The sequence below is a fragment of the Diachasma alloeum genome, unplaced genomic scaffold, assembly GCF_001412515.2.
Source record: "Diachasma alloeum isolate Michigan unplaced genomic scaffold, Dall2.0 Dall_scaffold_00197, whole genome shotgun sequence".
In the NCBI taxonomy this organism is placed as follows: Eukaryota; Metazoa; Arthropoda; class Insecta; order Hymenoptera; family Braconidae; genus Diachasma; species Diachasma alloeum.
This window is the reverse complement of record NW_021680362.1, coordinates 286,361-300,147: the sequence shown is the minus strand read 5'-3', so window position 1 is coordinate 300,147 and position 13,787 is coordinate 286,361. Positions and strand designations below refer to the sequence as shown.

At 36.5% G+C, this 13,787-nt stretch overlaps 2 protein-coding genes across 4 annotated transcripts; one reads left to right on the top strand and one right to left on the bottom strand.

The window, feature by feature from the left end:
* Window positions 1-1,765: 1,765 nt before the first annotated feature.
* LOC107048789 (thiamin pyrophosphokinase 1) lies at window positions 1,766-12,575 on the bottom strand. Of its 3 annotated transcripts, XM_015272172.1 has the most exons (7): window positions 12,363-12,575; window positions 12,019-12,187; window positions 8,880-9,142; window positions 2,719-2,823; window positions 2,473-2,641; window positions 2,218-2,412; window positions 1,766-2,136 (listed from the first exon to the last, which is right to left on the bottom strand). In XM_015272172.1, the coding sequence occupies exons 2-6, from the start codon at window positions 12,161-12,163 to the stop codon at window positions 2,267-2,269; spliced, it is 828 nt and encodes a 275-aa protein (XP_015127658.1). In that variant the 5' UTR covers window positions 12,164-12,187; window positions 12,363-12,575; the 3' UTR covers window positions 1,766-2,136; window positions 2,218-2,266. The 3 variants fall into 3 exon arrangements, with proteins under 3 accessions (XP_015127658.1, XP_015127657.1, XP_015127659.1); XM_015272171.1 differs by having other exon boundaries at window positions 1,766-2,412; XM_015272173.1 differs by having other exon boundaries at window positions 1,766-2,397.
* LOC107048788 lies at window positions 3,241-5,080 on the top strand. Its single transcript, XM_015272170.1, has 2 exons — window positions 3,241-3,949; window positions 4,054-5,080. Exons 1-2 carry the CDS (start codon window positions 3,347-3,349, stop codon window positions 4,942-4,944), a joined length of 1,494 nt encoding a protein of 497 aa, XP_015127656.1. The 5' UTR covers window positions 3,241-3,346; the 3' UTR covers window positions 4,945-5,080.
* Window positions 12,576-13,787: the final 1,212 nt, after the last annotated feature.

The window sequence follows — 13,787 nt, the reverse complement described above, 5'->3', positions numbered from 1 at the left end:
ATATCAGTTTATTCCCCTCACAAAATCGGTTAACCAAATTCGATATGCTCGGCAATTGTGCGTTCATCTCAGGAACGAATCATTTTAGGAGAAAATATCTCGAGACATCTGTCGTAATTGAGGAAATTTTTGGTGAGAAAGCCTCTCCACAGTTTCTCTGAAACGACTCGTGATTATGATCATTCAAAATTTGTAAGGCACGAGACCTCAAGATTTTACGTTTCATCACTTTACCACTGTTTCCGCTGTATAAATTTTATTTCGCTGGGCTCTTTTGAATTTTGTGGTTCGGTCGAAAGTTTTTTTTATCTGTGGCAGCTTTATTATTTCTTCATGACTATCCCAGTAATTATAGTAATGGTTTCGAGTCACGAGTTATGAGGTCATGACCTTCGGCTATGCGGGAGTGACTCACTTTGGGTGTCGGGGTTTGTGATGTACATGCAACTGTGGTTCCGTCTCTGAAATGACTACCGGGAAGGGGAGGGGGGCTAATAGTAAATTATTCCTTTGTGATAGTCGTTTAATATAAATTCTAGAATGTAATCATCATGATTTTGTGTATTACAGCTTGAGAACATGTATTGCTTCCGAATGAAAGCTTTGTAATCGCTTAAATTTAAGTTTTCTATTTTTTTTGTAGGGTCACTAAATATGGTGTAAAAAGTCCGAATATGCGATTTTTAGGTATGGATGCATGTGTGTGCGTGTATGTATGTATATATGTTTTTTTTGTTCACTTTTTTCTCAAAATTTTCTTGTAAGGGATCGATCGAATTCCATGAATTTTTCATAAAAATAATCTTTAGTAAGCTCTATTCATTAACACCAATTTTCAAAACAGTTCAATTTTTTTTAAACTGATTGAAAAAAATTGATCCTTTTCAATTAATTGATGACTACCCCAGCTTCCTGTATTGATTTTTTTCAATCAGTTAAAAAAAAATTGATACTTTTCCAAAAATCGATTTTTCATCGATCACTCAAATAAATGTTATCAAAATGGAATTGGTCATGGCTCAAAAAATTGATAACAATACCCTCTTGTTTTTCGCTCTGCTGCAGAGTGAATATTCAATTTTTCGAATAACAAAATATCAAAACATTCGTATTCTTTTCCTTCAATTGAAATTAAGTACGTGTGTATGAATGCATGATTATTGGGTCAATGTCAATATAATCTTCAAGTCGTGGATTTTTTTCAAAATCATTGTTTCCATTTTCGAACACTTCATAAGTACTGCGCTTTAAGTACTAAATGATTTCGATTGTGGAAGAATAGAACAAAATAGTTGGGTAAAATAAATGGTTGACTTTTCTGTTCTCTTTAATTTCCTCTACAGAGAAAATTAAAAAAAAAAGTTTTTAGTTTTCAGGAACATGTCTCTAATTCTCAGTAATTTATCCCCAATCATTAAGAATTCACAATTGTGAAATTCAGTGAGTGCCAAATTTTGAAATTCAGGGTTTTCGTCATCAGTTTTTAGTGGGTCTATCACCAATTTCTAGTGACATCATTCCTAATTTTCAATCTCTAATTTTCAGAAATCTGGCACTAAATTTTAGTGATTAAAATCACTGACAATTAGGGTTATTCTAGTGGGTGTTCAGACTCACCAATAATTAGTGAAAGATTCATGAAAATCATTGACATATCCCTGAAAACAAAAACTTTTGTTTCTGTTCCCTTATATGTTTTACATACAAGTTCCAGTATCTGTGTTAAGGATGTTTATCCATTATTTGAAAATCCAATTTTTTAATATTCGAGAAAAATTCTGTAATTTTTTATCATTATCAGGGAACATATTTAACTAACATTTCTAATAATTAAGAAAAATTAGTCACAGTAACTTTGACAAAATTAAACAAATGAATTTTTTCTTATACACGGCGTCTTATGAGATTCACTTTCAAATTGATAATTCATCTACAGGAAGACTCCAAAAACGAAAAAAAAAAAAAATAGAGAGCAATGTGAAAAAATGTGTTGAATCCAATAGTCAAGGGAAAATCCAAGGTATCCAGGTTTATAATCCACTTATTTAAGCCCCATACAAACTCATGCTAACGTCTACATTTAGTGGAAGGAAAATCCTAATTTTTTTGGAGTGCTTGTGATTTTGGAGAAACATCCTGAAATTCAAAAATATTCATCAGAACACTACACCCGTCTACCTGAAAATAAGTACTCCGACAATTATATAAATTCCCGACCGCCATAATCCCTCAAACGCCTCTCGAACTCCTAAATGAGAAATTAATGCTAGATGCACCCATTTGTCATTTCCAACAACAGTTTAATTCCCATTGTCCAAATAATATCAGAGTCGGTGTTGACCGTCACCTCCGGAGATCCATCGTAAGTATTGGAAGTACTGACCATCCTTCCGAAAGCTAACGGTTGATTACCTGCAATCGATGTAGACGTAAAGGATCGCTTAGAATGACTGTTGATAGAGAAATAATTACTTAGATTCCATTTGAGGCCTGTTGTTGAGACATTAGCAGTGCAGCCGAATGGAATGAGACCAATCCATGAATTATTTCCTTGTAGAACCGCTGGAATTTTTATCCTGTGCCTTCCAGCTCTCAACAGCCACGTTAAACTATTGCTAGACACCAGGATTATCCTGTCGACCTGCAATTGAGATGAGTATTTGTTAGAAAAATTGAATGCAAATTATGAGCCATTGGAGAAGAGTTGATTGTTATTACGTGCTTGTCGCCCATCAATTCGTGACTTATGTAGAGCGTATTAATATTTGCTATTGTGTGATCGAATCTACCTCCATTGTCATGGAAGGTGTATACTGAGTCGATCTGAAATGAAGAATAATATCTTATCTTTACACATAATAAATTTATTCTTTATTTGCAGATTAGTGCGGGATTAAAAGGAAAATTAGTAAACCAATTTTTATGAGATTTTCCTCCCTCCTCGGTTCGCCCAATCAGAGCGCAGTATTTGAGGCTACCCGACTTTTTAATTTCGCATATTTCCTCATAGCTTTTGAATACTCTGCAGTAGCTCTTCATTTTTTCGCCTCATTTCAGTTCGAATCTTGTACTTGACAGTGTACGGAAATTGAGTTATTTTTCCTTGCACGTGCGTGTATTCGCAGCGTTTACATGTTGCCGACTGGGTGGTAATCGTGGCGATAACATGCAGCGCTGCGATCGCCACCGAGTCGAGTGTAATCGTCCTGGATACACTCCAATGACAGTCAACACCGACAATAACAACTCGACTGCCATAACCACACTTAACTACGCGTCACACCCAACTAGACACCACCAAAAGAAAGAATAAAAATAAATCTTTCAGTTTTTTTTTTTGAGTGAAATGGATAGGATTGAAGAAGATGATATGTGGAAAAGTGATGAGAACGACAATTTTTTGTTCGATTCAGTGTTCATGGAAAATGATTCGATGGATGTGAACTGTGAAGATGAGGACATGTGTGAGTTATTAACTCAGAGATCTTCTAAACCACATCAGAGGGTACCAAAAGAACCAGCAGTAGCCAGTGATCGTCCAAAACTTCCAGAGAACATTCTCAAATCAATTGAAAATGCACGAGACAAATCAATGCCAGAAAAATCTCGAGAAAGGTACATGAGAACTTACAGAAGGTACAGGGACTGGATCGAGGAGAATGAGTTTGAAGACAATTCACCCAAATACATCTTCTCTGAGGAAATAATGCTGGCATATTTCAATGAAAGGTCCCAATCATCTGCACCAAATAGTCTCTGGTCTACATTCTCAGCCATTAAAAGTGTTGTCAGAAGGTTGCACAATCTCGATCTGAGTAAACACACAGAACTCCATTTTTTGAAAGTTCTCAAAAAAGGGTACGAGCCTAAAAAAGCTGCTGTTCTTTGGGAGCCTCAAACTGCAAAATTCATTCGTGAAGCTTCAGATGAGGTGTATTTAGTAGAGAAGGTAAACTATTAACTTAATGTTAAAATGAATTGTATAATTGAATTAATTTTCATTCAATTAATTCATTCATTCTTATCCCTCAGCTACATATCTTTTTTTTGCAGGTCGCCCTGATTTTCGGTCTTTGTGGTGGCTGTAGAACAATCGAGATGTGGAAATTAAAATTTGATCATGTGCATGACTGTGTTGACCAGGAGACTAAGGAGTCATTTTTCAAAGTGCAGCTTTTTGACACCAAGACCAAAAAGCCAAGGTGGTTCAGCATTCTAGGAGAATACTACTACATTGTTGAGAAGTACATGAAATTAAGACCTGGTCATGCAACAGAGAAGAAATTTTTCTTGAATTATCAGAAGGGGAACTGCACAAATCAACCGATTGGGAGGAACAAAATTGCTTCATTCGCAAAAGCCATTGCAGAGTATTTGAAACTACCAAACCCAGAACAATACACTGGCCATTGTTTCCGTCGGGCCGGCACTTCTCAGTTCGCTAATACTGGAGCAACCGTCACGGAAATTATGCAGTTTGGTGGATGGGATTCCTTCACTTCAGCAAAAGGATACGTAGACGACTCAGCTGTTCACAAAAATGAACGTTGCAGAAAAATTCTACAGTCATTTGAAAAGTCAAGTGTAGGAAAACCTCCACCACGGTCATCCAATGCCACCAAAACATCAAAAGACTTCACATGTGCAACAAACCTCATTGAAAAATGCAAAGAAAAACCACCTAGAACGATCATCCCACTATCTCCACACATCAATATTCAGCACCCAGATAATGCCGATGAAGAAGCATCGACATCTCATCCATTCAACATGAATGTTAATCAGGAGGAAAATCCCAGAGAATCATCACCACATCCAAACTCTTCCAACATTAATCTTGAAAATCAGGAAAATTTAAACATCTCGAGCTTCTTGCAAAAAGTACCAAGAGTGAAAACTATCAATTTCAATTTCACGAACTGTCACAATATTTATTTTAAGTGAGAAGAAGAGATTTTATTAGAAGATATTTGGAAACGACTTGGCTATTATATTGCGTGTTATTTGATCTCGAGTTTACGGAGAGAGAAAATATGAATTGATATTTATTACGGAAAGTTACTTTCAAAAACTAAAAACTACTGACATATTTCTTATTGTTATTGTTCATTAATAGTGTTAAGTGCAATTCAATATTATTGCCAAAGTGAAAAATAAACCAAAAAATCAACAATTACTTCCAAATGTTTATTAAAATACCTATAGTATTTGTTTCCACGCACTTGCAAGAAAAAATAGTGTACGCTGCTCGGTCGGTAACTCAGCGAATTACACTTCCTCCAGTACGCTTCGCGCGCTCGAGTGTAATCGCTGAGTTACCGCCCTTGCAGCGTAATATACTATTTCTAACATAATTTGTTCATATCTACCCTGATTGGCCAAACTCGAATTGGGAAAAAGAATCCGACAAATACCCCTCGAGCTTCAAAATAGATCGGGGATGTCCCTCAAGCTCCCCTGCAAACAAACGATTGTGCCAAGTTTTTCAGAAATATCCCTCGCGCAAGCGCTTGGGATTTTTTAACCTGCAACACTTGACACCCTCATTTGCTTGCAACGCAACTATCGGGAAATCTCCGATAATTTTTAAACCCTTGGGGTACACGGTTGGAAATTTTTTGAAATTTCCTGGAAGATATCATACTAAATCACGAGAATGACATTGAATCGGATTTAGGGAAAAACTCGTTATAAATTTCATGTTTCAAGTAGAATTCACGGAAATTCATGAGTTTACAGTGGGAATAAAATGGAAATTTCACAACTTGATTGAATTTTCAGTGCAAAATGAATATTCAGAAATAAAACTATATGGATTTCTCAATTTTCCTGATTTCTCTGAATTTTCACAGAATAATTGAACTGAAAAATCAAGTATTTTATTGATTTCCAGATCATTTGAACAGAAAATCAATGAAATTAATTGAATTGAATTTTTATCAGTGTATTACTAGACTATAAAAAATGGGATTAATGTCTCCAGTGTGAGAGGTTAAATATTTTGGTGTTCAAATCAACACTTTTTGGGGTTCAATTAACCCTCAGTTCTTAGTTGAATTTTGGCGCGAAGTGGATTTTGATTTTTCGTACCAAAATGTGTTAATTACCATGTTCATGTTGATACTATGGCGGTCTCAATTTTCACTCCATTCATTATACTCAATTCCGGAATTAATATATACTCCATCCACCCACACCGAAAAACGGTGTGAACTTGTTTCCACTTCTCTTGGTGTGGATTCAAAGTCGAAATTCACTCCGAATTTTTTATTGTGTACTAAATATTCCTCCATTGATTGGTTTATGCTCTCCGTACGTAGAAAATCATACATTATGTCGTTAGGTGATAAAAGTATTTATTTATAATCCGAGCCGGAGGCGAGGTTTACAATCATATTTGACGGATAATACTTTTATCGCCGGGTGACATACAACATTTTATATCATTGCGCTCGAAAACCGCAATCTAACCGAGTGTAGCGAGGTTACAATGGCAATTTCTCGGGCTCAGTGACAGAAAACTAAAAAAATGAGTATGCAAGCACTCCAACCGTGTAACAAAACAGGAGGTTCATCGGAAAAAAAGAGAAAAACTAAAGGAGTGCACTGAGAAAAAAATTACTTTTGCCAAGGATTCATTTTCTTGGGAGAACAATTCATTTTTTTAGAAGCATATTTCTGCGGGTCCGTCATTCCCAGGTAGTCCACGTCCATGTGCGAATTTCACAATTCTTTTGAATTGTGAGGTGATTATGCTACATTTGATCTTAAATAAACTCACTTCATTATTTTTTAATTTCTTCAAATTTGAAATTTTCATACGTTAAATATTGGAAATGGGATAATTGAAAAAACCAAGCCAATAAATAAGTAAAATAACTTTATTAATTAAACTTTATTTAATACGCTCGGAAGACACATCCGCTCTTTACCAATTCCTCTGAGCAACTGAACAAAATGACAAAGGGATACAACACCATGAGCCTGTGGTGACAGACATAAGAGGTCTAGTCATTCAACTTTGGTTCGACCCAAAAACCAAGAGCATAAACATCATCCCGAGTAGAAATTTCGTCAGGCAGACCTTTTGGCAGAGAAGGCCCTGCTCCGGTATCGATACGGTATACCTGATTACGGCATGCCACATCAGGGCCTGAAGGGGACCATTGCATGTTCACCCTACCAATAAATTCCAAACTTAAAGCAGGCATACCTGATCATGCCCCAGTCAGGGGGCATGATCAGGTATGCCTGATCCCTTTTGAGCATAACTCTGCTTTTCAACTCAATTGTCAGAGTTGAAAAGCAGAATTCATAGCAGAGATGTCCGACAAGATGTGAATATTTTTTTGGGCCCGAATGAAAGAGCGAGTCTCGAAATGGCGTGCAAATGATTCTCATGATGATTTTTTAACCAGGGGAGACTCCTAGACCCCACTGGACAATGTTGTCACAACTCTGGTTTTCAACTCTGAAATCAGAGTTCAAAACCAAAGTTCATAACAGAGATGTCAGACAAGATGTGAATGTTTTTTGAGGCCCGAGTGCAAGAGTGGGTCTTGAAATATAGTGCAGATGATTCTAACGATGATTTTCCAACCAGGGGAGACTCCTGGACCCCACTGGACAATGTTGTCACAATTGTGGTTTTCAACTCTGGATCCAGAGTTCAACACCAGAGTTCATAGCAGAGATGTCAGACAAGATGTGAGTGAGAATCTACCGTGGCAAAATTTACCGCGGAGTGTGCAAATAGACACTGCCTACATTTTGCAGTTGTTTCTACTTTGAATGATTTAAGTCGCTTGTCTATTTGAACGTTTATTTTGAATTCAAAATTTAAGAGACGGAGTTATGAAGCTGGTCATTGATTCTCTATTCTAAAAAGAACATACGCCATAAGCTGTAGCGTAACGCTCATTCCTCAAATTTCATTGGTCGAACATTCGGATCCGCCCGCACGTGTTCGACTTCGGTCGGCTTTCGGTTTTCGTGTCACGATTTGTCTTTAGCACGCGCGCTCAAGCGCGCGATCGATCTCGTACCCAAAAGTTGCCGGACGCCGGTGTAGTCCATACGCAATACCCCCTTCCCGTGTGCACTAAAAGGGCGGAAGAAGATCACTGTGTTTTCTCATGTTGTTTGGTTTGAAGAAACCAAATTTGTCAGTGTTTTTTATCTGAGACTGTGCATCCAAAAGTTATTGACAATTCAATTGTTTAAACCGAGTTTGCTTGAAACCTATTAGAGATACAGGAAAATAGTTCCAACAAAAGATGTTCCTTTTATAAAACTGAACATATTTGCTGCTATCGATTTCTCCCGTATCTCGATTATTTTTCGAGATATCCGGGATTCAAATTTCCCGTGGAAATGCATGGGGCATAGTACCCCGCGACGTCCCACCCTGTCCCGCGTCGCAAACTGAACGATTCGTTTGACCCTCAATATTTCGCTGAATAATTTGACTAAGAAAAAAAACCATCAGATGAAATATGTTTAACTCAACGAAAGCAAGATCTTTTATTCGAAGTATTTTTCTTCATCTTTCATAGTTCTCCCGCGAACTCGGTTTAAACAATTGGATTGTTAATAACTTTCAGATACACGGTCGGAGAGAAAAAACATTAAAAGATTCGGTTTGTTCAAGCCAAACAACATAAGAAAAAACGATGATATTCTTCCGCCCTTTTAGTGCACATGGGAAGGGGGTATTGCGTATGGACTAGTGAGAAGGCGTTACTAGTTCCCTTCATCAGATGCGCTACTAGCGTATTGTGATATGATTAAACTTCGGGAGAGTACAAATAAATGAATCAATAAAATGCATGAGCGTTTGTTATTGTCATAAGGAAAAAATCCATAGATTGGAGACTTACAGAAGTATTACGATTTTCACATGCTGCTGCAAGTTGCATAAGTGCCTTGGAAAAATCGGTATAGTTCTGGTCCGGAGTCTCGATTACTGAAACCCCCAGATTTCTAAATTTATCGAGGCTTTCTGGTAGAACACTATCAAAATCGCCAGTTATTAATGTTGGGACTAATTCCGGATGTTTTCCTTTTAATACCTCCTCGGCTAGTGGATCAAGATATTGGAGCCATCTATGCGTTCCTCCGTCAACAGTGATTTTTATTTTTGCTGTGACAAGAAAAGTCGTATGCAATTCAAATCTTTCGAGAAGAAAAAGTGTCCATTAGGGGAGATGACAGGCGTAAGTACGGGTGATTATCATTTTCTCTCGTGTAATGAAGAAATAAATCATCGATAGTAATGAGAATTCTGGACAATATTGATAAAACATTCCACATTGACAGATAACACATTAGGAGACAAATCGTTTGAAATATATCACGACAACAATTTATATGGCATTTTCATAGATTTATCATTACTTGATCCGTTAAACACGTGACGGGAAATATAAATCATCTGGAAAAAATTGCAATCCACTGAGTATGAAAAATTCTAGTACTGTTCAGCAACAATTTCTAGGAATTTCTGATACAATTTTCGAGGATTTCTGAAAAGTTTTGTCATTGAAAATCCGTAATTTTATGGAGAAATCCGTGGGCACTGTGAATTTTCGTTTAATTATTCCATTGAAATTAATGAAAAATCAAGAACATTCAAGGAAGTTTCTCCTTGAATTCCAGATTCCTCAGAAATTTTAGGAAATTTCTTCAGAGATTCTGGGACTTCAAAAATTTTAAAGGAATTCCCTGAAAAATGAAGAAATTTTGGCAGTAAATATTCATTTTTACTCGAAAATTTATATAAATTATGGAATTTCCGTCTTCCTGCCGCTAAAAAATGGAATTTTACCTGAATTTTCAGAAAAACTCGAAATTCCATTGATTTTTTCACTTTAAATTCAATTCATGCCTTTTTCCGGAAAATTCAGCTAAATTTTTGTAAAAGTGTATATTCCGGTTTCCCTCGCGACTTTTGTTCGAGCTCATATTCATAAGGCGCTCAGTTTTGGTGTACAATACGGAATCTTCCTCAATATAACATTTACATTTGCAGATTTTTACGATCCTATGTCAGCCACGTCTCCGTCATGGATCCTGGGTAAAGTCGGTAAAGCTGGTAAAGCTCAAATTTTTATACTTTACCATCCTCTGATAGAAAAGATGGAGGGATTTTGTTGCTGTTAACGAGGCTTCGTAACTATTAACATCATTCATTAACTATGAACGAATGGTGTAATAGTGGAAAACCCTCATTAACAGAAATTAAATCCTTCTGTCAGTGTGCTCGTGAATTTATAGAAAAACTGTATGTAATTTAATTTGAAAATTGAATTGCCTGTGAAAGAAAGGTGATGAATAAGGCATCCCGGTCATCTACTTGGTCGATAAGTTCACAACAGGCAACCCAGTATCGATATTACACAAACGTAGAAATTTTTAGGTAATTTAAGGTACGATTTGTATACAGAAACCAGGCGAGTTTTTTGGGTAGGGGCGATTTGGTCCAAAAACCATTCGTCCAATGAAGAAGTTTGTTGATTGTTAATTGTAATTCTCTATTGTAATTGCAATTATTAGAAAAAGTTCACACGTTCAAAAATATTTTTCAAGAAAGTGTGTCAATTGATATCAATTGTGAAACCGTTTCAACGAATAGTTCGTTGATAGTTGCTGGTAATCTTGTTTATAAATAAATTACACACATATTTTACATGATTTGCCCAGATGCATTGTTTGAAACAATTAGACGAAAATTTAGTTAGACAAAAAAATGAGCGAAGAAATGACTGAACAAAAAAAAATACATTAAAAGCTTCATTGTACGAACTGACGTTGGACAAAAAGTGCTGGATCCGTTTCGTTTTCTGAGTAATAAAGGATATTTTTCAATAAGACGCATGTGAAACGTCGCTTCCAAAACGAAATAATGAGAAATCGAAGAAAATGATATAAATTGTTATCAAATATTAGAAAAATTTTCTCTCCAAATAGGGCGTGAAACGTTCATCAGTGTACTTAACACTCCGTTGGTTGCGCAAAAGTTACGAACGCCGTTGTTCGCATAGTAAGCGCTGCGCCGCCCCACCAAAAATCGACATAATGATAAATTTGAAAGATCTAGGAAAAATCTGAAAAAAATTAAGACTGACTTGGATCGTATACTTGAAGAACTTCCGTGAGATTTTTTATGTTCAGTGTTACCCTTAATTACATATTCACGCTCAAAAATGCCATGTTCTTTTGAAAATTCACTTTATACACACAGATAGAACGGATTAGTTATTGTTAACGAATGGATTTTGGTTGGAGGTTAGGGTCTATTCGGTCCTAACAAATGTTCATTCGTTAATAGTTAACGAATGTATATTTGAGGAACCGTGTTTGACTTGACTTTCGCCATTCAAGTGAACCATTCGTTAACTATTAACGAATATTCATTTGGTCATATTCAACTCTACCATTTGTTAATAGTTAACGAATCTCGTTTGGAATAAATGAATCATTCTATCAGTGCACGATATACCGCCGGGAGTTTCGGAAAGGAAATTGGAAAACTTAACTACTTATGATATTTTTGGCGGATATTTTCATTGACAGGGCTTCTAGACATTTCAAAATGAGATGTTAATTTTTTTCAAATTTTAGCCCTACGGGGTCAGCTCATGGCAATGCTGGGTCGGCTTAGCTTTGGGAAGCTAAGCAGTGCTGAGTGTGGTCACTAGAAGGATGGGTGGCTGCGAGGGAACACCTCTGAAAGGGATTGAATTTTTCGAAAGCTGGAAGAAGCATTAGGAATTAATATGCTGCTGGAAAAGTGAAAATCCGTAAGACTGTAAATCGAAAGGTATGCGGTAATGAAAAAGTTGAAATTTTTCCAAATTTCTCTGAGGCTTTACTGCAGTGTAATTTAAAAAATCGGAGAAGTGCGGCGCGGCACTGATAACGCGACCAACGGAGTGTTAATGGATGAAACCATATGTCAGAGTATAAGCAAATTGTTCAGACTTTGAGTGAGTCAAATTATCACAACTACGTCATTACCTTCTTTCCAAATAGGCAGCATCAAATGTTTGCTGATGGGAATAGGTCGATTGAGGATGAGAACCGCATACTCAATTTGTCTGGGCTCTTGGAATATCTCAACAGGATTCCACAGTGTCTCAGGAATTCTTTCAGTCACTGACATAACTGCATAGATAGAATTTTCGATCTAACATGAAGAGGAATGAGGTTAACTGCGACGTTCAACAATGTCAATGGCAATCTCCAAATGATTCTCGGAAAAAATATCAAATTTAAGAACATCCCGTAGATCCACATAGATCCACAAGTTTTTTAAATTTTTCATCGTTTATTTTTACGTAATAAATTTGAAATTATCATACCCGGTGGTGAGAACAGTAGTCGACTGACGTAATTCACTGCGCCGTGAGCGGTAGTCACGAAAGTAGTGAGAGACTTCATATTTTGGATATCAAGAACGATTGATTAAAAATGATTAGAAGGGTTGTAGTCTTCACTTTTGAACTTCTGCGATGTTATAATTCTTGCAAGGGGTGACAAATGAATTTGACAACAAATTATGCAAGTTAATTTTCTTACCAATTCGGATAACTTCTAATTCATTATTTCCCGCCAGATGACGACTCCTCTGCTTTAAGGAGCGATGGAGAATAAGAAAGGCACCTTTATTACCAAGAGATGGTATTAAACTGGCAGAACATCAAGCACCAATAAGAGGTAAATTACTATCAGTCGATAAAAATTAAAGTAATCTTAAATTTTCTAAATTTGTATGAAATGGAAGAACTGAAAATTTACATATTATAAAAGAACTTGAAGAATTAAATACTAGATTTTGGAAGAACTAAATTTTTGACAAAGGCTTGGACCTTCCAGTAAACGGTCGAATATCAAGGAATGAATTTTCCCTCAGTCTGCAATTCCCAAATCTCCAAGATGCTTTGGGGATTACACTGCACCTGGCAAATTGTCAAGCATTTCATCTACCTCAACACCGTCCCACCCTTGAGAATTGTCGAATCACTGCGGAAACTCATCCCTTTCCTCCCTTAACAAAATCCCGGACTCATGTTCAATTCCCCCGACATGTATCAGTAATTCTCCACTCGTGCAGTGACTAATTTACTCTCGTCTCAAATGACTAATTCACCGTCGTAAATGAAGCCCGTTGAACGACGATACCGTAAATTTCATAAAGAAAATTTCAAGATATTGCAGCTTGTCAGCAGCACTCTCAACACTTAATATATCTCCGGGTTTGCGATATTACGCTGTCGAAAAGAATCCGGGGGATTTAATTCCCTTGACGCTGCAGAACTACGTACACGACACACTTTTTCCAACACCTGGCGCCCAGAGTTATGAAAACGTCTGCCCTTCTGTGACTCTCATTGATTTTCCGGAAAACGTCACCATCAGGATTTCAATTTCAATTTGGTAGATAGAGTAGTTAATTAATTTTTATTCAGGCATGTATGACCTCTCGGCCTTTTACATAGAGTAGTAGTATATGATTTTATGAGTAGTGGATTTAATTTATTCCAGTGAGTGTTAAAATGTCGGACGTTTGAAATGTTTATTGAATTAAGGAGAGATTCACCCCGAGAAATCAAATTTTTCATTTTTCGAGAAAAAAAAAGAAAAAGAGGTTTATCCGCGTGATATTTCCTCAGGAATCGTATTTTGTAGGTCAAATTTGTCTCCGACTGCTAACAATTGGAGATTTAAAATTTTTTAAATCGAAAAATCAATTTTACACGTACACAACGTATTCTTTTTAATGGTTT